Source organism: Hippichthys cyanospilos, chromosome 9 (assembly GCF_059441005.1).
Source record: "Hippichthys cyanospilos isolate Australia breed blue-spotted pipefish chromosome 9, RoL_Hcya_1.0, whole genome shotgun sequence".
NCBI classification, from domain to species: domain Eukaryota; kingdom Metazoa; phylum Chordata; class Actinopteri; order Syngnathiformes; family Syngnathidae; genus Hippichthys; species Hippichthys cyanospilos.
Genome location: NC_142377.1, coordinates 7,759,080 through 7,785,471, shown reverse-complemented (window position 1 = coordinate 7,785,471; position 26,392 = coordinate 7,759,080). Strand labels below are relative to the sequence as shown.

Below are 26,392 nucleotides of genomic sequence, written 5' to 3'. Positions count from 1 at the left end.
CAGTCGGGGGTGCAAACAACCGTATATTCAATTCCACTGGTGCCATGTTTATAACTGAAACGACACGTGCTTGCTATCACATGAAGAATCTCTTATTTCCAAAACAATTGGTGACATGCATGTGTAGTCCCTCTCCAGCAAAATTAAAAGGTTGAATGATGCACCTCTACACGTGAGTCATTGGCTTGAGTGTTATTGAATCCTATTGATGTATATCAGCAGTACTTCAATGGGCCACTTCACAGGGTATGTGATATTTTTCCTGGGTATCTGCAAATATAACTTAACCCCCTTGTCATGATTGTTTGTGAGGAACAGCAATAATGTTCCAGGGTCACGTTGATCCGGGGCTTATTTAGTCACCCAAACAATTGGGTCTGGAATATGTACAATCCAAATTGAGTATTTAGTTGGAACTAGCAATTTATGTTCATTTCTCAGAAACAGTCATATTATATCTGGATCAATATGACCTGAAGGAGTGTGCATTTATTCAAAATGTCAAAAACTCTTTTTTTGAATCTGATACCGACTCACAAAGTAACTATTTAATGTATAATAGTGTGTTACAGTTGTTTCAGAAAAGCTTCTGAAAGGTTTTTTTTTTATTTTTTTTATGTGTAACCCTGCTAACTAACAAACCTTGTGACTTCCCCCTCAGAAAGAGCAATAAAATTCTTAGGTCATTTTGACCCAGGTTTTGCTTATTTGTCAAAAAAGTTTAAGAAATATTTAAAAAAATCTAACAAAAATGTTAACAAATGCAATTTTAATGGATATTTCGATTATGCATTAACCAAGTGGAAAACTTGTACTGAAAAACCACAGTCAATTTTTAATTTACCTTTCATTTGGGCCAGTTTGACCAAAAAAAAAAAAAAAAGTGTGGGTTAAAGCTTTTTTTAATGGCCATGAAAGGAACAGCATTTTTTTGAGTTGGCAGGTGAAGCAATTTTCTGCTAAATTGTGTAACAGTGACTCATTTGCATAACTTTATTTTTGTTAAATTACAGATACACAGTCATTGGTGATGCAATTATCTCGCAGATGAGCCAGAAATAAAACATGATGTTACTTGAACTATCTTTTAGCGATGCAAAAAAAAAAAAAAACACACACACACACACACACCTTGTGATACTACTACATATTTAGATCCAGTGTTTAATAAATTAGACACAGGTGGCACACCAAAATAGATTTGCTGGTTAGAGAATGATGGCTGGACAAAAAAAAATACGGGCGAAAGATCACTGAAAAAAGGACAGCGAAAGGGCCGAAAACACCAATGTACATGAATGTTTAAGCCCCCTAAATAGTGTTCAAAGCTACCCCCTGCACTGAGAAACATCTGCATACATCTGCCCATCTCTTGCTTTTCAAACTGTCCATCTACATGTGATTTACCAGCAGTCAACCAAGATGATACACAGTTATGCCTACTATTACAATCACGCATATGCAATCTCAGTAAAGCCCAGCAAATAATACAAAACAGATGCTTTGGAATCCAGCTGAAGCGACCGAGCCAGTTCAAGTTTGCTTGTCAGTTCTGAGGACAAGTCACCCAGCGGTGAATAGAAAAATCAAACCACTTTTTTTTTTTTTTTTTTTTTAACGGCATAGGTTACCATTTGTGTATGTATATTCGCGATAATAATCGTAAAACTCCGGCCGGGGCGCATCATTTAGAACAATACGCGCATATGTGGTGAAACAATACAGCACGATCGCAACGAAACTGATGTGCTGAAACAAGCTGTGTGACTAGACAAGTTCTGCAGTTGGACTTGAAGGCAAGTCAAACTGGCTGGCTAAAAATACTGCCCCCGAAGCCATCCCGTTGTGTTGTGTAAAATGTCAAGCGGTGCCAGAGATAAACAATAACCGAATACAAGTATGTCCCGCACATAAACCCGCGGTGAGTACTGGCTATCGTATGGCACCCAGCCGGCGAACAAGACATCTTATATACGCTAAAGTTTGAACGTGAAACGCGCGTGCAAACGCACGGAAACGGATACGCGTGTTCGATTCGAGAGCAGCGCATCAAACGCTTGAATTTCACGCGAAATTCCGTTCGCAGATAAAACCGAAATGAGTGAGAATGGAAAAGGTGGCTCGTTGTATCGCGACAGCTTAGGGACCACGGTCGGCTTCGGAAACGGGGCTACACACCAACTGCCTCTGGTGACAAATTTACGCAGACGAATACACGCTAGCAACAGGGCTTCAAAAGTCGCCCGTTGGCGGGATGACAAAACATTTCGGATAAACTCACCGGCTTCGACGTTTTCATTGAAAAAACTGTTTCTTTGACATCTCTACAAACTCTCCGCCATCTTCGGAAGGACCGTGTTTGTTTAAATGGGAAACACTCCCAGACTGAGAGCCAGCTTGTGGGCAGAGCCAAGTGCATTATGGGTAACGTAGTTGTTAAGCCGTTGCACGCCACAAATTGGACGAATTTCTTTCTGCACAGGTACACGATACGACATGATTTATTTGTTGTACCCGAATATATTATTAGTGGCGATTTTAAAATTTACTGGCGTCTCGGCAAGGCAGCTTTATTCACGCTGTATCGCGGCAAGAGACCTTGGCAATGACATTGTTGCGGGATTTTTTTTTTTTTTTTGTCGCTGTACAGTAATCTGAATTTCTACTCATCATTAAAAGAATTGAGACCACAGTTGTTGCAATAGATACGAGTTGCTACTACAGTAGAGGTTGTATGTTTCTCTGTCTCTGGCTCTCGCTCTCTCGCTTTCTCTCTTTCTCTCCCTCTCTCTCTCCGTCAAATGAAAAATTAAACGGATTTGTAACTAGTAGCAGAAAATAATTTTATGTTGCCTGTGTATGTATAAAAATAATGCCATCGTTGTGCAACACCTCCCCCTTTGGACAGTAAAATATGTCAATTTGCTATATGAATAATAATTTTCGGACCAGTGAGTCATCAAATGCAAAACGAAAGAATCACTGTACTCTTACATGCACCATGCCTTGGAATTCTTATATAGAAAGAAAAAGAATTCAAATTCTGTTGGTGAAGTTCAATGCCATACATTGCAGCATTTTACGACAGTCAGGCTTGGGAATATCTGCTATTCTGGTAACGTAGCCCAACATGTTCTACAAGTAAAAACTACATGGACAGTTATTCATGACGTCTTGCTGGGACCCTTAAAGCAGGCATGATTATGTATTGATTAGTCCGCACACCCAAGTGGTACCTATCTGAGCCCCTCCTATCCCACCAATGAATAAATACTTGATCAGTCTGTGAAATTCAACAGTCAATAAATAAAATGCCACATCTTTATTTATTTTTTTTTATCTGTAGTGCTGTAGAGAGCGAGAGAGTCAATTACATTCCTCAGAGAGCCACGGAGGGGCCGTGGGGCCCCTGTTTGTGCCCCATCCCCCAACAAAACATGCAAAACTGACCTTCCCCCTTGGTGAGTGTGAGACACTTAATTCCATCCCCCCTCCTCATTCACTGCTGCTACTTTGAAAGGACAGGAGATAACAGTTTGAAAGGACAGGAGATAGCCCTATAATCATTATTGTATTCAGATTGGTTTACCTGCAAACAGTTCTGCAGCTTGCACAGCACACAAGTTCACAAAATCCTAGGCATTCATTTCCTCAATTTTGCATTAAACCGCACATGTTCAAGTGGGGGGGGGGGCTGGTTTCACTCCTATCAATATCTCACGTTCGAAAATGTGGTCTTGACTCAAGTTTGCATTGGGTTTTCATTTTGAACTACTAACAAAATATTACATTTCTACACATTTCTACAGCTATTCTAAAGATTCTTGATTATTTGATCATTTCCAAAACATTTGATCTGTACTGTGGATCGCAAGGATTGGGATAATAACATGCAATTTTCCTTTGAATTTGACTTGTATTTGACAGTCACCGTATAAATCTTAAAACTGTAACAAGATGGCGAATGCCAAACGACAGCGCCATCTAGAGGTCTGTAGGATTCCTTGCAAACATGTCACACACATCAACCAGATGTCACAACTTGAACCTGCCACCGGAGTCAAAAAAGGTACCATAGCGAACATGAAATTAAAGTAGCTCAAATATTAATACATTTTCTATGCCGATAGCCGTTGTTCCTGTTACGAATCAAGTCAAAACTTTGTGCTTTTAAAAGACGAAATTACACGCACTAAATGTGCACCCAAGTAAATACGAACACGTGGCCTCGCTAATTTTTAATTTGTATGGAAAATACTAAAGCTCAAACCGAGTTGTCTCATGTTCTTAATAATCACCCCAACGCTTAAGAGTTGTAATAAGGCAGTAAACAGCTGAAAAGCAGATACTTAAGTTAACAAACCAGATAAAAACTAAGCTAATCACGTTTACAAGTAGAATGGTTGTTTGGTATGTAAGTGAGGCGAATTCGTGCATTACACTTTTCAAACGTCATACTAAGACGTTATTAAGTAGTTTGTAAAAAACATAATTACTCCCTCACAGTCCTGAAGTTTCCGGTTTGAATGACCTAATTCACGTTTGCATATTTTGCACGTGCTTGTGTCAATTTGATCTGGATACTCTGGTTTCCTTTCACATTACTGAAACATGCATGCACGTTTAATTTCAGACTCGAAAATGTATTTTTCTTTGTCTTTGTGCTCGCAATAGGCCACCAAAGAGTCCTGGGAGTCCCCTGACAACAAGGGGTCATTGCAGCGTTTTTTTACTCAAGGAATTGCAGACGTTTATAAATGTGAAGGTTAGTCCTTACCTGGTCTTATGCTATGGGTATACATAAGGATTTAAAAAAAAAACAACCTAGAAACTATTTAGGAAGCAAAACTGGTCAGTCTATGCTTTTGGTTTATGTTGCTGTTTGAACCTAGAGTGGTAAACATACTAAGAATTCTATATTGGCTGTTTTATCATATCTTATTGCACACCAACCCCCCCCAAAATTGCGCAAAAAAATTAGGCACAAGTTCTTAATTTACCTGAACTAATTCATGCATTCAGTGACCATCAGTGCTTAAACCATATTTATGTAGGCCATATCAAAATACTTCGGATTTGTTGTAGATATTTTGAGAAATACAAAACAGAAAGCTTCCTGAACACTTGAGGTGGGATGTTGCTTACCACTGGCTCTTTTTTTTCATGATCAAGCCACAATGTTGTTCTGTGCAGAATCATTGAAAAAGACAGTTTGGCTAGCAGCATATGTAGCTCGAAAATCAGTGTGTAACCTTTTTATCATTAATTGTGTCTTCACAGATGTTCAACTTACTTTGTATCATGGTCAGTGAGATACCTAATATCATCACAGATACTGATTTTTTTTTTTTTTAGCTTTACACTGATAACCATTTTGTTTGGTCCTTTTCCTTTTTAGGGAAGTAACATCCAAAAAACGTTTTAGATGTGGACTCGTCAGACCACAGCACACCTTTCCACTTTGCGTCAATCAATCGCAGATAGATGTCACCGGCATGAAATTCAAAATGTATCAATATTTGCCAGAAAAACTAACAACATTAATCAGCTTGTTTCTTAAATGTTTTGTGTTTGGAGTGTAATCAGTTGAATATAGGTTTTAAAAGATCGACAAGTTATTTTATTGTTTTACACAATCTCATTTTAGTCTAGTTTTAGACAATTTACAGCCACAAACACCTATTCAACTTATTTTCAGGTTTTCAGAGATTGTTCAGTTCTAAGGCTCAATGTGTTTTACTTAAGCAAAGCTTAAGTGTGATTGGAACCATTCAGATTCAAAACCAAGCAAAAAAGCAAGTCTTAAAATCAAAGGCCCCAGCGAGAATTGAACTCGCGACCCCTGGTTTACAAGACCAGTGCTCTAACCACTGAGCTATGAGGCCAGGTGCTGCACATCAAGCAGCATCTCTCTTACAAAGGTAGAAGTCCAAGAATTCCCCCTGAAACTACTGCTCAAATAAATACATAACATAGAGAAATCAATTATTTATTAAAATGACACATCATGTTTTCTTCTATAGTTAAATTAAGGGCAGGGGGATATTGAATCATTTCATTCTGGGGAAAGAACTGGCTGTTCTCATATGCAATTATTAACATAATATTGTTAACAAATAACAATAAAATTGTCAAAACCCCAGCAGCAGAACGAGGAGTCCCGTGTTGGAGCCTTATCTTTCAGTGGTTCCGCCTGACTCAACCAAACAAAAGACAAGCAACCAGGAAGTGAAGCGGCCAATCGGTAGCTGCCTTACATTTTGCCAGCGTGTCCGCCCAGTCAGCATTTGCTTTTCATGAGAGCAGCACGTAGGACAGCTTGTGGAGACTGAGCGTTGCTGTGCTCGGAGCAGGTTTGAGGGCTGACAGGGCTGTCCTCCATGTTGTAATAAGCATTGACATATCACACTGAATTGTTAGACATGCATCCACAGAGGTAAGCCAGATTTTCATTCTTTCGCTAAATATTACTCCGTTGTTAAGGCATCAGCCGTATATGAGCTATGCCTTGAAAACTGGGGGAGGGGAAGCAACATTTCGCCACCACACATTATAGAATTGAAGCTGAAAAGATGAGCATGGGTACTATTACCAGACTGCCGCTGCTATTGGAGATAGGTCTCTATACGTGACCAATTTGGACCCATCTGGTTTGAGTATTCTGGAAAAAAAAAACAACTTCTTTTACGGCTGGCCTGTGTTGTCAAGGTTGCAGGCCTGTGGTGGTATTCAGAATAGGAGGGACAGCCATCGTTGCAAAAGGGACACCCCAAAGGAATTAACAGATGGTAAATTGACAGCGCAGCAAGTTTAATTTAGGCCTCAAACTGATGTTAGAGCATGACTGCCATGCAGGCACTAGCGATTGTAGCAACAAAAAAAATCTCTCTTTTTAGCCAAGAATCTCCAAACCAATGCAAAGCATTTTTTTATCTTAAAAAAATAATCTTAAACCTGTCTGAAACTGAAAACTTTAGAAGTGCTGTACATTTGTAGTAGTATCTCTAGGTAGGTTTATTTTATTCAGCAACTCCAGAAGATACATCGTCTGTTTTGTTTCTGGCGCAACTGCCGTAAAATTGCGTCACTATTGATAATACGTATACATACAGTAGGTCTCAAACTCCAGTCGTCGTCGAGGACCATTATCCTGCATGTTTTGATACTTTTCTCTCAAACGCACCTTTCAAATGATTAGGGTCATTTTCAAGCTCCTGAGAATGCTGATGAGCTGATCATTTGAATCAGGTGTGTTGGGGGAAGAAACTGGAAAAAAATGCAAGGCACCAACCCACAAGGACTTGATTTGGAGACCAGTGGTAGAAACCTTACTCAGCAAAAAATAAAAAGTCACGATGAATCAATTTCTCAGTTAGTTGCCGGACATCATTTGCCTGTTAGCAGCCAGTTCCTGTTGCAGCTAACGGCAGCTGTTGTTACCTGAGGTTGTTACAGTATTATTTTCAATTCAAGAAGCAAGCAGACTGAACCACCGTTCAAGTCCTTCCTTGTTTGCCCACAAGAATATTACTAAAACAGAGAAGATCCTGTATTTCATGATGTCTTCATATGATTCAATCGAGAGTGCGCCGGTTAGAGAACATGGAAAGGTATTCCATTTGACTCGTTCTATTAATTGTGGTCAAAATTTGACCTGAAAATTAAGGGTGCAGAAACTTCACTAAAATGTCACATGCTCCTTCGAGTACTTTCATATATCCCCAAGGATACTCAAACCCCTATTTGAGAACCGCTGGTCTAGTACTTTCCCTGTTCATTTTACCACACATTTCCCCTTTTACAATGGCATGCTTTAAACAGGCCCAATTCTATTAGCTGCTCATCAGTTTTAGGGTAGTGTTTTAAAGAAGAAATGACAGAGCGAGTTTGCCGCAGCAGCTTATTTTTCACAGCGTATGAGGAATTGCTGAAGCCTAATGGCGTGCACTGCCTCTCTGTGTTCTCTGCTTCTGAGTGTCAGCCATCTTAGAGAACTTCCCCTTTCTGTCCCTCTGCTCCAAGCACACTGGTTACTTGTATGTAAGCGGGAGGAAAGAAGAAAGGAAGGATCTCCTCTGAATAGGCACTGCACTGAAATCTCATCTCATCCCTGTTTTCGAAAACCTGTCTGATGGGCAAACAGGTTTGGCAGAATCTTGTTTCTATGTATGAATATATCTGGGTTTCTATGTATGCATAGATCTGGGTTGTTGATTTGCTTTCTGCGGGAAAGAGTCCGGGAAATCATAGGGAGCTTGTTGAGCTCGATCTGCTAGTTTTAGCCGTGGAGGTTTTTCTTCTGGCGAATGTAAAATGATCTGGCTCAGAGCTCGCCAAAGACAGGATGGCCTGGTTATGAAGACTCGGTTAATGCTTGAGCTGGGTTCAAGCTCACTCTACTATTTTGACTGAAAGAATCACTCCCCCTCATACCTGTTTTGTTTTCTGGTAACACCTCTCAATTGCTGATGCGAAGATCAAATTTGGATTTGCCCTGTGCTGCTGTATTTCATTTAATCTCTTTGGATCATTCTTCCAGTTGCCCACTCATGCTGCAAATTAACGCCTTGATACCTGAATTTATTTTCAGTAATGGAAAAAAAACAATCGGGTCAGCTTCCTGCTTCTCTGCTTTGATTTCAAAATCCGTTGGAATTTCGTTGCTAGCGCAATTTTAATAGCTCAGGAGTTATTGGTGATTTGAAAAACAATTTGCGGGCCGTATGTTTAACACCGGTGTCTTATACGGCTTCAAATATACTTGTCATCGGAACGCGACCTCTTCACGTTCATGTAAGCACAAAATATGACGATATATTTTTATGTTAGCGCAATCTCAAGTCTATTAGTGGTTTAAAAAAATGTACGCTGTGTCCCATCCGACTGGAAACCAGAGAAGCTAATGCTTGCAGAAGCTTTCTTGGTATTTGTTGGTAAATGTATCAACTGCAGGTGGATGAATCAAAATGATGTTTTTTGCGATATTTGGAGTAGAATCATTTTAATGCTAATCTGCATCAATCAGTGTCAAGGGATTAACCTGTCTTGGATAGCTCATTTATGTTTTTGTGGTGCAGTGTTAGGTTTTTGTTGTCTTGGATGTTGATGTTCCCTACAGTTAACTTTCAGAGAAACGGTCTCCTTGGAAATATGGAGAAAATCCCAAGCTTGCATTGTGTGTTTGTTCCTTTCTGTAGCCGGATATTTTCTCCGTGTTACTTGGGAGCGAAATAGAAAGGGGTGGCTTGAGATGCTTTTAGAATTTGCCTTTTGAGTCAGACCTTTATTGCCTTGTCTTTGTATTCACTGCATATTAAAACTCAGGGGGACATCATAACCTGCATGTGGTCCTTGTTCGCTACGTTCAACTGGTGTGCTGTGGACCTGTTTTGTGTGATTTGAGCAGTTGGAGGGAGAGAGAAAGCCTCATCAAAATGGATGCCGTACACCCCCGAGAGCACAGAGAGGAGAGGAGCCCACCCGCTCGCCGTTTAGTTCCTCGAGCCGCGTCTTACATCCATGGCCTTTTCCGTTCTTTAACACAGAGAAAGAGCGACTCTGTTTTGAGGAAAAGCGGCGAGCGTGGTCCTCTGCATTGCAGCACTGTAGCCGAGGAGCTCAAAAAGCAGAAAAGCTTATGTGGTACATTGAGCTTGGCGTCCAATCAGGTAGCTCGGGCTGCTGCTCAAACCAATCAGGCGCCTGCAGCTGAGGTTAAAGATTGACAATTGCAAGAGGAAGCAGCGGGGAGAGGAGGCCTTCTGGGATACTTGGAACCATCGTTTCCTTCATCTCACAACGCCCTCTATAATTGAAAACAGTTCAAAAATAGGGCGAAGAATCTTGATGTGAGTAAGAATGGAAGGCATGCTGTTGATTTCCTTATGCTGAAGCATGGATGTTGTTCTGATTTTATGTGTGGAAATGAATGTCCTATGTTATTGTTGGTTGTTGCTGTATTGTTGAACTACACAGGATATTGCTGTGATAAATTGTGTAAGACTGTCCAGAAAGGGTGCTGGAGAAGGCCTAAATGTATTTTCACTGCCCTTATGTCTCCCTTTGTGTATGGTCTGCGTTCATGGCACACACCTCATCACATCGTTCTCTGATGGAAATGGAGAAAGAGGGCAGGGGGAGGATGGGTGAGAGAACAAGATTTTAAAAAATCTCTGCTCCCTCGACGGTGTCTGTAAACAACAATGGGAAAGACATCATGGTGCTTACAAACCCGAGGGTGAAATGTTGACTGATATCAAAAAATACCTGGCAGGTATTTAGACACCGGGTTTTATTTTGCTTTATAAAGAAAGCTATGATTCATTTGTTTTGATGTGGAATATACTCGGGCGCAAAAGATTCTGTCTTAATGGTTCTCTCTGAAGCACTTCAGGGGATATGTGCAATTTCATTCTGCAAGCAAATCTAATTGACTGTCTTTAAATGCAGTCATAGGAACAGTAGTTTTCAAATTAAAAGCAAATTAATTGGAACATGGAGCCACGTATTGCTCAGTTGTGTTCCAAATGTTTTTCAGGTTCACAGGGACAAGTTGGTGAGGGGGAAAATAAAATATTTCACTGGGACTACAACATTTAAAAAAAAGTTAAGAATCATTCTTTTATAGGACCATGTTCCATTGAGTGATTTTTTTGTATTTACTACCTTAATTTTACACTGTACACGCTTACAGATTTCCAGTGCTCTATTATCACTTAGTGCAGTGGTCTTCAAACCTTTTTCAAGTTTATCAAAGTACTCCCGAACCGGCGCAAAGCATTTTTGGATTTAAAAAAAAAAAAAAAAAAGATTTCAAACAGTGTCGACAATTTATTAATCTTTTGCAACTACATTTGTAGTGGCATCCCTGATGATCATGTAACATTATTTGTTATCTTTCTTGCTTGTCTGCTGGGAAAACTAATAATGACGATTCACATTCAAAAAAACCTTGACAAAATATTACATCATTTTGCAAAGGAGTCACTATAATACAGAGCTTGTTTCATTTTCCAATTAATTTGCTTTTAATTTGAAAAGAAAACGTGTACTGTTTCTGTTAGTGCATTAAAACCCAATAAATTGTATTTGCTGATACCTGCAGGAACCTTGCTCAAACCTCACATGCTCCCAGGCAATTTGAGAAGCGCCGACCTAGTTTGTCATGATAAAGTGAGTTGTCATTGAAGTTGTGGATGCAGCCTGCTGACCGTAGCCCATGGGCATAGCGCTTTGGTGTTAGGTTACTCTGTTTTTTTTTTTGCTATTTGTGGGGGCTAGGTTTTACAAATATTACTCATAGCAGATGCTACAAGAGGGAGACAAAGCACTATTTTTTTTAAAATGCATTTAATACACTTCACTTGACTTTTTTTTTATGAACGTAGTATATTGTATCAGTGTGTTCTTGTCGTGTTCTGCGGGACATACAGTAGTCCCTTTTATTTATTTATGTTTTTTTAAACAATGTTCCATTGTTGGCTGTGGGAGTCTTGTTTTGCAGCTTAATCATGTAATAAATACTCTAGGTGGCAGCACGGTATTTTGAGATAAGATTTTAGGGCATGGGAGTCTAAACATTTTCTGAGGGCCACATACAGATTTAGAATAATTTAAGGACCATGTATTTTTCTAATTTAACTTCTTAAGCGTAATAAAAATAAAAAAAAATATACAAGCGGTGATGCATTGTCTATGTAGTTATTTAAAAAAAAACTGCTAGGTCCATGCTTTCTGTTAAAAGAGAGGAGGTAAATTAGGATTTTTTTGACACTTCTAACAGTAACTACCATAAATTCTATGAGTATTACTTTTCTTTTTCAAATATTATTGGAGGCAAAGAATGTATTTTTAGCATATTGCAGCAGAGCAAAGAATGTATTTTTAGCATATTGCAGCAGGCCACAAAAATGTGGGTGACGCACCGCAATTGGCTCTCGGGCCGGAGTTTGGACACCTCTGTCTTAACAGGTGTTAAACTGTGTTTATTTTGACTTTATTTTACCGTAGCAAGGATGAATTTTTACATAAATCTAATCAGAACTGGCGCTCCGTAAACATCTAAACTATGCTGCGCCAGTATTTCAAATTTGAATTGTCTGCATATGTACCACCATATTAATTAATGTCTCTTGTCTACACAAGTGTAGCAGAGGAGCTAAAGAAGACTGAATGTCCAACGGATAACATGGAAAGCTCAACGCGATCTAAAGGTGAGAATGAATCATAAATACTGTAAAACTTTATGGTCTTTTATCTAGTTTATTTGCATGTTTTAGTTCAATAGCGTTTTTTTGCGTAACTTCGTATTTTTGATTGCGGTCATGTATTAATTTGCCGTCCAATTATTTATTCGCCTATTTAAACAGAGATTATGTGACATTTAAATAAAAACACAGTACTACAACTTGCACATTCTTTTCTTTCTATATTCAGTTGAGAACCCTCAGATGTTTTACATAAAATTTTCAATGATTTAGCAAATGTCATCAATTTATGTGGTATTGCGAGTCAGTAGGTTTGTTTTCAAGGAGTAAGTTGTAATAAAGTAACTGAAGTTGTGTGCTGTTTACTGAGCAGAAGTGGGCAGCGTCTATCTTGCATTTCCTTTTCTTTCCTTTTTAATTCACCATTTTTTTTAGCTTTCCTGTCATTCGTCAGTCCGTCTGCAAAACAGGTGTCCGTCGGCGACGGACTGACTGACAGTTTGTCAGCGCCCACCTCTTGTTACTGAGCATCATCTGAAGTATTCTCAAGACAATGTTTTGCAATCTTTGCAATGCTCCGAGAAATAAAAATAGCGGGAAAAAAAACAAGAAGTGCAGAACTGAACAATTTAGTCAATGTGAAACTTGCAAGGGAACATTCAACCCGAATTGTTGTTGTATTGTATGTACTGTATCTATTTTGACAGTTATTAATAGTTTTGACCCTGTAAGGAGTTGAGAAAATCCGAAATTCAAAAATAACTTTCGCCGTGATGAGTGTATGTGATGTCAACCTCTGACCCTAAGTGAATGCGACTTTACGGTTACGAAGAACATGGAACCTTACGTGATTCTCATCAAACTGTCATGTGCGCCACAAGACACAGGCTCATCAGAGCGGAGCACCCAGAAACGAAAAATGCCAAGTCCCTCTCACTCATCAAATGGTCACTCCTCTGCTGACACCTCCCCCAGCCCAGTGAAAAAGAAGAAGAAACCGGGTGCCGTAAGCAGCAGCAAAGACCAGGTAATAAACAACCGCGCAATTTCGGCTACTTATGGTAAAATTAACTCGAGCTGCGTTGCTAAGAAAGGGAAAAACAACTACTGTACTTGGAGCGTATTCAACGGTACACTGGCGAGGCGTTCAATGACTGCACGCAATGTGGGAAATCTGAAACACACTTAACGCGCAACAAATATTTCTTACTGATATGAACACAAGAAAATATGAAGAGTTTAAAAAGACGACGTTTATTTGGTTTTTACATTGTTGACAAACTGTTGGTGCATCTTGTACACAGTCACGTAGAAAATACCATACCAATCGGTTATTTTGACTAAAAAAATAGTTTGGAAAAGGATGTCCTGCTTAATATACAGTATATCAAAAATGTTGATAGAAGGTGATATTTAACACCTTGACTCCTAAATGTATTACCAATAATTATAATAAAATACATATAAATGTATGTATGATGCAAATTAATGACCACAGGCAACATTGGTAAAGAAAATGGGGAACACGCACCGGTTCTTGTTTTCTATTGATCCAACAACATTGTTTTTAGGAGTTGGTCCACCCCTATGAAATGTTTATTTTTTATTTTTTTGCCAAGTACCCTTGAGCGCAAAGTATTTTATTCACCGACTCGACAAGATTATGTAACATCATTGCATCGCTAATGACAATGCATGTCTGTGTACAACTTAAATTAAAGGCATACAACAATTTGTGAAGGAGTCACCACAAAACATTTTAGCAATAGGTTGCGTCTTGTTCCAATTGGTTTGCTCTTAATTTCAAAAGAAAATGACTTGTTCTGTCGCCTGCATTCAATTAGATTTGCTGATACCTGTAGAAAACCTGTTAAGATCTCATGTACCCCCTGAAGTGCCTTCAAGCACCGCCAGAGATACAAATAACCCTGTTTGAGAACCTCTGTTCTACACTACGAACTATAAAATCCCATTTTAATGAACACAAAACACAAGTGTACTTATCCTTATTCCCACTCTGGTTTTATTTCTTTTTTTGTCTCGACAGTGCAATTTCTGTTGTGCATCTCTGCTTGGCTTTATTCTGATTTTGACCCAGCCCAAATTTGTGTTTCTTTTGCCTGCATTCCAGTCAGAACTAAGACACGGTCCCTTTTACTATGCGAAGCAGCCGGCACTCACCACAGACCCTGTTGATGTTGTACCGCAGGACGGCAGGAACGATTTCTACTGCTGGTTGTGCCACCGCGAGGGTCAGGTGCTCTGCTGTGAGCTCTGCCCCAGGGTGTACCACGCCAAGTGCCTCAAACTACCAGACGAGCCTGAGGGCGACTGGTTCTGTCCGGAGTGTGAGGTACTCACCCGGGAATAGTCGCAGAATGAAGTTGTTGCAAACCAGAAGTCAAAGACTGTTGCGTTGACTCCATAAACATAGTGGACCTTACTGTGGACATCTAGTTTCCTCTCACAATGTTTTTGCTTGTTTCTTTGTTTTGTCAGAAAATAACTGTTGCTGAATGTATAGAGACTCAGAGCAAAGCCATGATGATGCTGACCATAGAGCAGTTGTCTTACCTACTCAAATTTGCTCTTCAGAAGATGAAACAACCAGGTGTAAGTATGTCTCATTGGGGATCTCATGCTAACTAAACGGTTTTATACTTTTGGTGTGAGAAAGCAATACAGTGTCACAAGTCATTCTTAATTGTCATTTAATAGCACTGGGGGACTTTTTTTTTTTTAGTTAGGTCTGACGGATGTTTTCATGCTCAGTTTTTCTTTATCACGTCAATATTATGAGCAATAGGATCCATGTGTTCCTTTAAAAGAAAACATGGAATGAGTACGAACTTTGAAATAAAAAAAAAAAAAATGACCGCATGAAACAAAATTGAAAATAAAACTGTACGCCCAGGGTTACAACGTTACGAAAACAGCCAGCATTATTCCTCTTTAAGGGAAGCACTGCTTATTTTGCCATTTTCAACAGTAAAAAGTTAATATTTTGTGTGTAATTATTGTCATAACTTCATTTTTAAAATATACTATTAATACCTTTTCAAATGCATTTCGCCACTTAACTGTCTACTGAAAATGACATCACATTTACTCTGCTCAACCTATCACACCTTAGCTTGCAAACGTCACGTGACCAAGACCGGAAAATCATGGTGAGTCACGATTGGCATCAACTTCAGCTGACAAAAAATGGCCAAATGCATTTTTAAATATATTAATGTGCATTGATATAATATCAATAATTATATAGGAAATATTAACTTTGTACTGCTGAAGATGGCCTAAATAAGTAAAGTATCCTTTTAATAGCTATTACGCTCACTTTCTGCAAACATTGGTTGTACTGAGTCGTTGGGAGCTGCATACACCTCTCACTAGCCCACTGTCTCAGTTGTGACACCATACACGCACACACACACACACACACACACACACACACACACACACACACACACACACACACACACACACAACAATTAGGCTCAGCTGGAGGGTAATATCAAGAAAAAAACTTGACGGCGCTAGAATGAACTGACTGCAATTTCCAATAAGCGTGCCAATTTTAGTTTGAATCCGATTTTTTTTCTGCCCAAACTGTTCCTTAATTCATTCTTTCTGATTTCTACCACCAGTGCATATTTACCTTGGCAAGTCAGCATAGCTCGCTTATGCCACCAAATAAAGAGCTTTCTCGTATTCTCATCAGTCTCCTCCCCAACAAGCTGTCCGCTATCTAGCATGACACGTTATGAATTTGCATGCCAAAATAATCTCATATACCTCACCTAACATTCCCAAGCATACTGGGCCTGTCATGGCTGGGAACCTTGAATAAACGTGCAAGCCGGTAGTGAGGATACAGCTGCCCCTCTCACTCTCTTTCAGGATCATCCCCGCTTGTCATCTCGCTCTCCCCATGCAGCTTCCACGCAGAGAAAGACTTTTAATTGGGTAATATTGACACCACTAACAAGTCCCTGTCTTGATTTCTTCCTTGATTGGTTGTCCTTCTTTTGTTTGATGCCGCTTTTAGACTGTTTAGTAGTAGCATGACAATAGTGCTCATCTGCCATAGTGGGGAAAGAGTTGCAGTCGATTGCCGTGCGTTGTTTTCAACCCAAATCCCTCGTCTCTTTTGCTCCATTTTAAAGACTGAGCTCTTCCAGAAACCGGTTTCTCTTGAGCAGCATCCGGACTACGCTGAATACATATTTCATCCCATGGACCTTTGCACTCTTGAGAAGGTAAAAATTGAAAAAACATGAAACATTTTATTTCTATACATTATCGTGCTATACATGTGACAATAATTCTCTACAATCTATATATACTGTATGTGTGTGTGTGTGTGTATATATATATATATATATATATATATATATATATATATATATATATATATATATATATACATATACATATATATATGGTTTATATATATATATATATATATATATATATATATATATATATATATACATATACATATATATATGGTTTATATATATATATATATATATATATATATATATATATATATATATATATAAACCATTGTCATACATTTGCAACACAGAACATCAAAAAGAAAATGTATGGCTGCACAGAGGCCTTCTTGGCAGATGTCAAGTGGATTTTGCATAACTGCATCATATACAATGGAGGTATGTTGCGTATTCCGAAAAACAAATCCTCAATTGGATGGTTATATCTTGAAAAACAAAAATTATATAAGGTCATCAAATGCCCAAGTATACTACTTTATGAATTGTAGAAGTAACTAACTTTATATTTTTAGGCAACCACAAACTGACAGCAACAGCTAAAGTTATTGTCAAGATCTGTGAACATGAGGTGAATATGCGGTCTGTGTCATTTTTTTTTCGGGTTTATTTTTCAGTAAGTGTTTCAGCAGACATAATTTTGCGTCTCTCTTTGCAGATGAATGAGATTGAAGTGTGTCCTGAATGTTATCTGTCTGCTTGCCAAAAGAGAGACAACTGGTTCTGTGAACCATGTGTAAGTTTGTGTATCGGTTTCGGATAGGGCTCAACCGATATGGAATTTTTTTTTTATTTTTTTTTTTTAGGCTGATGCCGATTTTTGAGGGACAAAAAATATAGATTATTGTTTAATCTGCTGCATTTTTAAAATTATAGTTAATAAAATAGCATTTTTTTAAAAATTCCCAATGCATTTAAAGAAGAGTCAATTACAGTATATACAGATTTTCACTATTCATGACCAGTCCTGATACTTATTCCCTGCAAATACCAGGGGTCAAAAGTAAATATGTTGTTTAAAAAATGTATACATTTTTTAACAATCTGTGAATTTAGATTGCGTGTAAAGTAGTGACATCCAGATAATTTTCTTGCACATTTTCCTTGCAATGTGCATCTAATCATTGCTTGTAAAAATTAAGATTTTCTTTGTTTGTTATCAAATTTCATTATAAACGAGTAAAGACACAAGGTGGCATGGATTTATGTGTAATAAATAATGACACCAATGATACTTGTATAGAAATGCTAAAAAGTTACGATTAGGCAAATATCGGTCAATTAATCAGTCAACATTCCCCAACCAATGACTACATTTTCTTTTTTTTTAATTGTGTGAATACAGGGTAACCCCCACCCTCTGGTGTGGGCAAAATTGAAAGGTTTCCCCTTTTGGCCAGCTAAAGCTCTGCGTGATAAAGACGGACAGGTGGATGCTCGCTTCTTTGGTCAGCATGACAGGTTGCAATCTTTTGTGCTTCACATACTTGACTCTTGTCTTGTTCTAACAAAATGTTTCACTAACATATGACGACATGTGTTTTCCTTTAGGGCTTGGGTCCCTTTAAATAATTGTTACCTCATGTCCAAGGAGATTCCATTCTCTGTCAAGAAGACCAAAAGCATTTTCAACAGCGCCATGCAAGAGATGGAAGTCTACGTGGAGAACATGAGGAAGAAGTTTGGCGTTTTTAACTACGCCCCCTTCAGGACACCCTACACTCACGACAACAGCTATCAAATGTTACTCGACCCCTCCGACCCCTCATCTACCCCTTTCAAGCCTGAGAAACAGGAAAAGATGAAGTTGACCTTTGACATGACCGCATCACCAAAGATCACTCTGGCCAGGACCATGGTGTCTGGGGCAGGCGTCGGAGGGATCATGCCAGGACGCCGGCCGCCTCTCGGTGATATGCCGCGCTCTCCAATGAGCACCAACTCTTCAGCGCATACTGGTTCCGACGGGGAGGATACGACAGACAAGTCCCAAACAAAGGCTGCGTACAGCCAGGGAAGTCTTGGAGAAGACGCGGTGGACTCCACGGGTATTGTGGCCTTATTCCTCCTGAGACCCAGCCCATTCATTTGTGTCCACTATTGTCTCCATTTTGTCTCAACAAGACAGTGAAGTTACCTGTGACATCATTGGAAAGGCCAGAATCTTCTCACACTAGAACTAGCTCAGATGAGTGCAAAAATGTAGACCAAAAAGAAATGTCCACTATGGTTGACACAAATGAATAGGCTGGCTCTCAGAAAGATTCCGTAATTCCCTAAATATAGACACACTTGGTTTTTTTTTTGTTTTTTAACCAAAAATCAAGGACAAAAGTATGGGTGCATCCTATAAACGGTAATCTAAAGATTTTTTTTTTTTTTTTTGATTGATCCGTCACTCACAATCCCGACTTTGAGGCACAGATGCACATTTTTTTTTTTTTTTTTTTTTATCGAACATATTCTTACCTAAAATGATTACTGTAACAGCACGAGCTAGACGTATAAGTGCCGAACTCCTCGAAGGCCGGTATCCTGCATGTTTTCTGCTTTTCTCTCCCAACACACCTAATTCAAATGATTTGCTTATTAGAAACCTCTGCAGGAGCTTGAAAATTACCCTAATCATTTGAATCAGGTGTGTTTAAGAGAGAGGGTTTGAAAACATGCAGGATAGCAGCCCCCAAGGACTGGAATTCGACACCTGTAAGCTAGAGGGTGGACGTCAGTTGGCTGTTTGCAGCAAGTGCCTGTTGCAGCTAACAGCAGCTCGTGTCAGCTGAGGTTGTTACGACATTATTTTCAATAAAAGAAATGAGCAGACTGAACCGACGTCCGATTCCATCCTTGTTCACACACAGGAACATTACCAAAATTAAGAGGATCAGGTAATGGTTATGATGTCTCTAGCTGATTCAAGAGTGCACCTAAGAGACCTCCATTTGACTCATTTATTAATTGTGATCTTCTAGCATTTACACACAATCATAAACTTGGTGGAACACGGATGGTGCAAAACGTCAGGTATTTATGGCAAAATGAAGGAAAAACAACTGCTTTTAGCGCATTCAACTTTACACCGGTGCTGCGTTTACTGATCGCTCATAGTATGGGGTGCATCCTATACGCAGGTGCATCCTGTATTTGGGGAATTACTTTTTTTTAATTAAAAGACATTTAATCTCCTTTGGTCTTAGTTATTGATAAACCCCTCTGTGCAGTGTCACCAGCTCATCCTCGATCAAGTCAATCTGAGAATTTACCGGACAGTCCCAAAACTTTAGACTCACAAGCCACTGGCAACACCAAGCAAGAGAAGACACCGCTGACAGGAAGCATTTTGAATCTTAAACTAGGTGACTCAATCCCTAATGCATTTGTAATATATAAGAAGGTCATAACAATCTGTTGTATTGTGACATTGCTTTGAGGAATTCCTTCTTGTTGTGTAATTTCAGATCGAAGTAAAGCTGAAATGGACCTAAAGGAACTCAGTGAAACAGTTCTGCAGAAGCAGGGGACCACCCCTATTCTCACCTCTCCAAAAAGACAGATCAAGAGTCGTTTTCAGATTAACTTGGACAAAACCATTGAAAGTTGCAAAGCACAGCTCGGTCAGTAGATGTTTCATTTCATACGTCGATATCTTGGGGTGTTCTTATACAATTTTTTCACGTCAGATTAGGGCTGAAACGAGTCCTCGAGTAATTTGAATACCTTGGTTCAAACAATGCTGGGGTATTTTATTTTCCTCGGGATATCCTCTTATTGGTGTACACATCAGAAGAAAAGTATGTCAAGCCAATCGCAGCAACAATTATTAATGCTCTGCATGACTGTAAAACACGGTGCAAATGGGGTCAAAAGGCTGATTTCAAAATAGTCCCTTGTTCAAATAATATATGGCCATGAATACTTGGGTATGCTTTTATTTTGACGTTGTTCTTGGTAGTGTGTTGCCGCGCAAGACCTTGACTAGTCTTTTTACTGCGACTGTTGCTACAGACTCCCGATACGAACATCACAAAATTGTTCTGAAATCACTCGCAATCGTCAAGTCATGACACAAACAAAATACTTGACGCTGACATTGATATACGGCACCAGTGTTGACCCGTGGTTCGGGCTCCATTATAGCTGCGTCTAGCATAAAGCTAGCGGTGCTTGAGTGCTCCATATAAGCTGGCTTGATAGACGCACTTTGAATCTGACAGCTCGACACGGTTGCTGTTCCTACTGATCACTTTTTCACAAATCATACTGACTCAAATGTGCTTTTTCAGCCGGCTAATTTATCTCTTAAACCAAAATTTATGTGGACCGATACTCCACACCTTCTGCAGGTATCAACGAGATCTCTTCTGAGGCGTACAAAGGTGTGGAGCACAGTGACTCGGAGGACTCTGAGGGGAAGTCTGACTCCAGTGACACCGAGTATGCCAGTGATGAAGGACCAAAGGTGGAAGGTTCTCAAGCTACTGCACCCACGGAGGATCCGCAAAACAAGAACAAAGACCAAGACCAATCATCTCCTCTCCAGGAAAGCAAATCTAGCATTCCGTCTGTTTCTGAGCCTCCATCTGTGGATGTCAATGCAATGCGATCAGAGACACCGACTCAAGAAAAAGTTCCAGAGAAAGAGAGTCCAGAGAAAGCAAAACCCCCTCCACCATTACCTGTGACTCAGGAGAAGGACCAGATGAAAGAAGATATGAAGGAAAATGCACCTATGGAGGACTCTGACTCAGAGAGGGAGCTGGTTATTGACCTAGGGGAGGACCAGGGGAAAAGGGACAAGAAGAGACGCAAAAAAGACAACACTAATGCTAAAATGTCATCTGCGAGTAAACCTGAAGGTGAGATGATGTTTTCCGTGATTGTGAGAGCGAGTGAGAAGTGTGGCTCTTGTGGGGTGAAGCGCAAATGTAAATGTCCTTTTTCAACCAATTCTGTTCAATTAGCTTTGCTCCCAAAATACCTCCGCAGTTCAAATTCAAAATCAATACCTCCATAGCGTCTTTTTCTGTCTCCCTTTGATTGATTATATTATTGATTATTTCAGTGAACATATAAACACACTGTACATCAATCATATATATATATATATATATATATATATATATATATATATATATATATATATATATATATATATATATATATATACAGACTCATGAGAAAAAAAGTTGTGGTGTGTAGTCAAAAAAATATGGTAAATATCAAGCTGGTGCATCATTAAAACCACCAAGGATTACGTTGACAAAAAGCTGTCTGGAGAACTGTTTGGAGACAAAAATAGAAGGCGTTAAGACTGTGTGGGCGGAGTCTAAGTTTCAGCTCCACCTTGCATAAAGCCACGCCTCAACCGCCCAGCTGCAGCCGTGGTAATTTGGTGTTAGTACGATTTCATTCCTAATTAAGTAACCAGTCTTATTTGTTCTTGAAGGTAAATCTCTGACCCCTTCAGCATTCCCATCTCAAAGCAGCACAACTCCTTCCACGCCCTCCAGTGTCTCCTCGCAATCCCCAATGGCCATTCCCGTCACCATGATCTCCCCCACTGCGCCTTCTGCTGCAAACGTCAGCCTTGCCACTGTCTCCACTGCCCCTGCAACTCCACCCTCTTCGTCCTCATCTTCTGCCACTACCACGCCAGCATTGAAGAAACAGCGCCCTCTGCTGCCTCGAGAGGCAGTGCCGGTAGCGCAGAGCGCCGCCGTGTGGAATCCCACCGCCAAGCTCCAGAATTCCTCCCAGAAATGGCACACGCGTCAACAACCGCCAGTGGCAGCCGCGCAAATTCAAGCATCGTCTCCCAGACAGGGCACGGCTCAGGCATCCGACAATGGCTCAGCTTCAGTCACGTCGTCTTCAGGGCAACAGTCTTCACAAAGCACACGTTATCAGACCAGGCAGTCAATTAAAGGTAGATCAGATTTTCCGCACTGTGGTATACCTTCACACTAGAGATAGACGGATGTTTTTTTTTCAGGGTTGGTATATTAGTAGCCAGGAATGCCGAAAACTGGTATTTGGAGCACATATTAATGCAGAGTAAAGGGACAATATTAGAATAAAAAACTCCAAGTCTTAACTTTGTTGAAATGTCTTAAAGCAGACATCCGGGCCGCATGGACCACACCAAAAAAAAACAATGTTTTGGAACAGATTTAGTTTATCCTTGAACAGTTATAGATCTGTGATTTATTTGTGCTTTGTTTGGCTTGACAGTGAGCAAGGACGGTGTGTGTGGGGTCAGATTTGAATTAAACAGACGTCCTGTCAAAAGACAGGTCACGAGCGTACAATTGAGAAGAAAACGAAAGCTTTTAACAGGCAATACCAGGGGTCCTTCTTGAAATAATGACTTCTTCGCGGTAAGGACTTCGAGCGCTACTTCCTAACCAAAAAGTGACAAGGAATGTCCCACTCGCCCAAGTGCCATTTAGAGGAGTCAAAAACTGATCACCATCACTACTGATCAGCCATCAGATTAAAAAAAAGAAAAAAATGCTAATATTTGTTAAAATGCCAAATATGGGCCCGGCCGATCAATCCCTTCTTCACACAACAGTTACAGTGGCCACCGTAAGTCTTGGAGTAATATGAATATTTGTATTTAATGTTCTTTGTTGAGCACATCAGCTGTCACCCTGGTGTCCAGCTGTCCTGCGTCAGCTTCGGCTTTAAGCACGTCGACTCCATCCTCATCCGTGGAAACGGAGCAGTACATCCCCACAGCCTCAGCAGACGTTGCCGCGGATATTGCCAAGTACACAAACAAAGTAAGCCTTTTTTTTCTAACCGTTGTCAATGATCATATGTTGATTATACCTTGCTTTAGAGGTTGTTTTTTTTTCCAGATCATGGATGCAATCAAAGGTACAATGACTGAAATCTACAGTGATCTCTCCAAGAGTACTTCAGGGAATACACTTACTGAGGTGTTGTTCTGCATAGTTAACAACACATATCTTTGCATCTAGAAATGTGCTCATTTTTTTTTCTTTTTTTTCTTGTTTCTTCAGATGAAGCGACTAAGAATTGAAATTGAAAAACTGCAGTGGTTACATCAGCAAGAGTTGTCGGAAATGAAGCACAATCTCGGTAAGGGCTTAATTCGCCTGCTTATGTTACATGAACACTTAAAAAACAACCACAAATGAAATTAAGTGCTGTACGTTCCGTATTTTCCGCACTATAAGGCGCACCTTCAATAAATGACCCGTTTGAAATGTTTTCATATATAAGAAACACCACAAAAATTGAAGGATTTACATGGCCATTAAGTTATTTTATTATTTCCTCCCCCAAACTTGCTGTTTAAGCGTACTGGATATGGCACACTGTCAGCTTTTGGGAAACTTGAAGGTTTTTAGGTGCACCCTTTTTTGTATGAAAATTAGGGTAAATAAAGTAAACAAAAAAAATTTGGAACAGAACTTACAGAAACGGTAAGCTAAATGCTGCTAAACTATCCGCAAATCTAATGTAATGTGTTTTAATGCCCTGATTGAAACAGTTAGGTTTCTTTTTCAAATTAAGAGCAAATTGATTGGAACACGAAGCTTCTTATTGCTAAATCGTGTTACAGTGACTTCTTTGGAAAGCATTTGATTCCCTAACCACAGATGTCAAAACTGCAGTCCTTGAGGAGTCCTGCATGCTTTCAGTGTTTCTCCCTGCAACACACCTGATTCAAACGATTAGCTCGAGAACCTGAAACTGATCTTACTCATTTGAATCAGGTACGTTTGAGAGAGAAACGTTGAAAACATGCATGATACCGGCCCTCAAGGACTAAAATGTTGTACGCAGTGTCCGGTTGTATATGTCGCTGGAATAAAAAGTTGAGACCCACTGGTTTAGCTCAAAGGAGAAGTCCCAGTACGAGTAATGCGTTTTGTGAACATGAAATCCGTTTAGAGCTGACAATGGCCGAGATGAGGCAGAGTCTGGAGCAGGAGCAAGAGCGCTTGGTCGCAGAAGTGAAGAAACAGACGGAGCTGGAGAAGCAGCAAGCGGTGGACGAAACCAAGAAGAAGCAGTGGTGCGCCAACTGCAGAAAGGAAGCCATCTTTTATTGCTGCTGGAACACCAGCTACTGCGATTACCCGTGTCAGCAGGCCCACTGGCCAGAACACATGAAGTCCTGCACTCAGTCGGGTAAGAGTTACCTACAATCAGTATTTGCGGTGTGAAGTGTAGTTGCACAACTACGGCACCAGGTGGTGCAGTGGGGCTCTCATTGTACGGGAGTTTAGATTTCTGTCACCACTTTTTTTCGAGATCTCATTAATGATTAATGCAGTAAATAATTGAGGAGCACTTGACTAGACAGAAATGCATGTTTTCAAATATCGTTGTGTTTGCAGCCACAGCTCCACAGCAAGAACCCGAGGCGGAGTCGGTGGCCGACTTGTCCAACAAAGGGGCGGGGCAGACTAACTGTGGACCAAACGCGCTCCGAGAAGCACCGCCCACTGCTTCATCTGATAAAGACTGCGAAACAGAGGCCAGCACTGACAATGCCGCTGTCACGTCATCTTAACTGTGTGAAATATACTTTTTTTTTTTTTTTTTTTTTTTTACACACTACGTTAATTCGTGTATAACAGGGGTGTCCAAACTTTGTCCTCCGAAGGCCGCGTACAGCTAAAAAGAAAGACATGAGGGCCAAACGTTTTTTATTTATACTTTAACTTATTAAACGTGGTAAGAATAAGCCAATCAAAGTATACACATAGTCTACATAAAGTAGTGATTTACAAGATAACTGCTAAGGCAGGTTTTTTCACACTTTTTAACGCTGTCCACTATCAAACATTTTAATTAGCACTGCGGGTCATGTCAAAAAGGATTTTTAGTATATGCCCGCGGGCTGCAGAATTATGGACGCCGGGCCACAAATGGCCCCTGTGCCATAGTTTGGACACATCTGTTCTATACAATATGTTCTATATATCTATATATATATATATCCCGGCAAAGTGGCTGTATCCAAAGTATTTTTTATTTATTTATTTACGATATCGGGCTTAATCACGACTGCCCGTTGTACAGTATTCTTTTTCCTGTTTTGAATGTGCAAACAAGACTGACAAAAAAGGCCACTTTCAAAAAGATGCACTCTTTGTAGCCACTTGTTTGGAACAGAATGTGTCTCGATTTTCTAAATTGGCAAATAATGAAACCTGTTTGAATGGACGACTACACTAGAAGAATACTACTGACACACGTCCGTAGTTTGTTGATTTCTATTTGTATTTGTTATGATGTTGCCTGCTGTAAAGTGATGAGAAGATGATGTTTTTGAGTAGCTGTTTCTCTGACGACCGTCCGTTCACAAATGTTCAGCACCTGATGGTCATCCAATCACAAAAGGGCGGTCCTTCCTGGTCTTTGCTCTTGGATTGTGTTGAAAATCTGGTAGCCCACATATTTAGCCATTTTCAGCACTAAAACGCAAATATTACTCTAGAATAAATTTGATAACTGGTTTCTCACATTCAATTATAGTAATTTCTTTAAAACACATTTTACCGCTGTCTGTCGAATAAGAATCACATCATATGAACTCATGACTCAGGTAATGACCAATCAGCTCAGTTGCTGGTCATGTGACTTTTAGAAGCCATGTTTGTATTTGCCTGAGCTTCCAGCACATTTATGTTATTTCAGTTGACAGCAAGTGGCAAAAAATGTTTTTAAAGGCATTATTATGACATGGATGATTTAATCATTGATGGACAAAATATCTTATGAAAATGCCGATATATTCCAAGTGGACTATTTCTATTAACTATTCCCTTTTCAAAGACTTGTTTTTTTTCAGTCCAGACATTGAAATCCAGGTTATTATTCATTTCTTTAAAAAAAAAAAAA

At 39.7% G+C, this 26,392-nt stretch overlaps 2 protein-coding genes and 1 non-coding gene across 11 annotated transcripts in view; 1 reads left to right on the top strand and 2 right to left on the bottom strand.

The window, feature by feature from the left end:
- Nucleotides 1-2,378, bottom strand: part of ncoa3 (nuclear receptor coactivator 3) — a 31,318-nt gene extending 28,940 nt beyond the window's left edge. Inside the window, exon 1 of one of the 2 annotated variants that reach the window (XM_088424007.1) lies at nt 2,282-2,378. The gene's annotated coding sequence lies outside the window, so the exon portion shown is untranslated. The remainder of the gene's footprint in view (nt 1-2,281) is intronic. The other variant, XM_088424008.1, reaches the window with a different exon arrangement.
- Nucleotides 2,379-4,746: 2,368 nt separating this feature from the next.
- On the top strand, nt 4,747-26,020 carry zmynd8 (zinc finger, MYND-type containing 8). Of its 8 annotated transcripts, none has more exons than XM_088422927.1 (21): nt 4,747-4,765; nt 12,150-12,212; nt 13,088-13,233; nt 14,338-14,559; nt 14,706-14,819; nt 16,110-16,175; nt 16,376-16,468; nt 16,801-16,888; nt 17,023-17,078; nt 17,166-17,243; nt 17,853-17,968; nt 18,059-18,555; nt 19,729-19,863; nt 19,966-20,121; nt 20,851-21,363; nt 21,954-22,433; nt 23,153-23,292; nt 23,371-23,451; nt 23,536-23,614; nt 24,434-24,673; nt 24,883-26,020. In XM_088422927.1, the coding sequence occupies exons 2-21, from the start codon at nt 12,188-12,190 to the stop codon at nt 25,056-25,058; spliced, it is 3,501 nt and encodes a 1,166-aa protein (XP_088279053.1). In that variant the 5' UTR covers nt 4,747-4,765; nt 12,150-12,187; the 3' UTR covers nt 25,059-26,020. The 8 variants fall into 8 exon arrangements, with proteins under 8 accessions (XP_088279053.1, XP_088279046.1, XP_088279052.1 ...); XM_088422920.1 differs by lacking the exon at nt 4,747-4,765 and adding an exon at nt 6,288-6,436; XM_088422926.1 differs by lacking the exon at nt 4,747-4,765 and adding an exon at nt 6,290-6,436 and having other exon boundaries at nt 12,145-12,212; nt 14,416-14,559.
- trnat-ugu (transfer RNA threonine (anticodon UGU)) lies at nt 5,813-5,885 on the bottom strand. Its single transcript has one exon. It is a non-coding gene; the product is annotated as a tRNA-Thr (tRNA).
- Nucleotides 26,021-26,392: the final 372 nt, after the last annotated feature.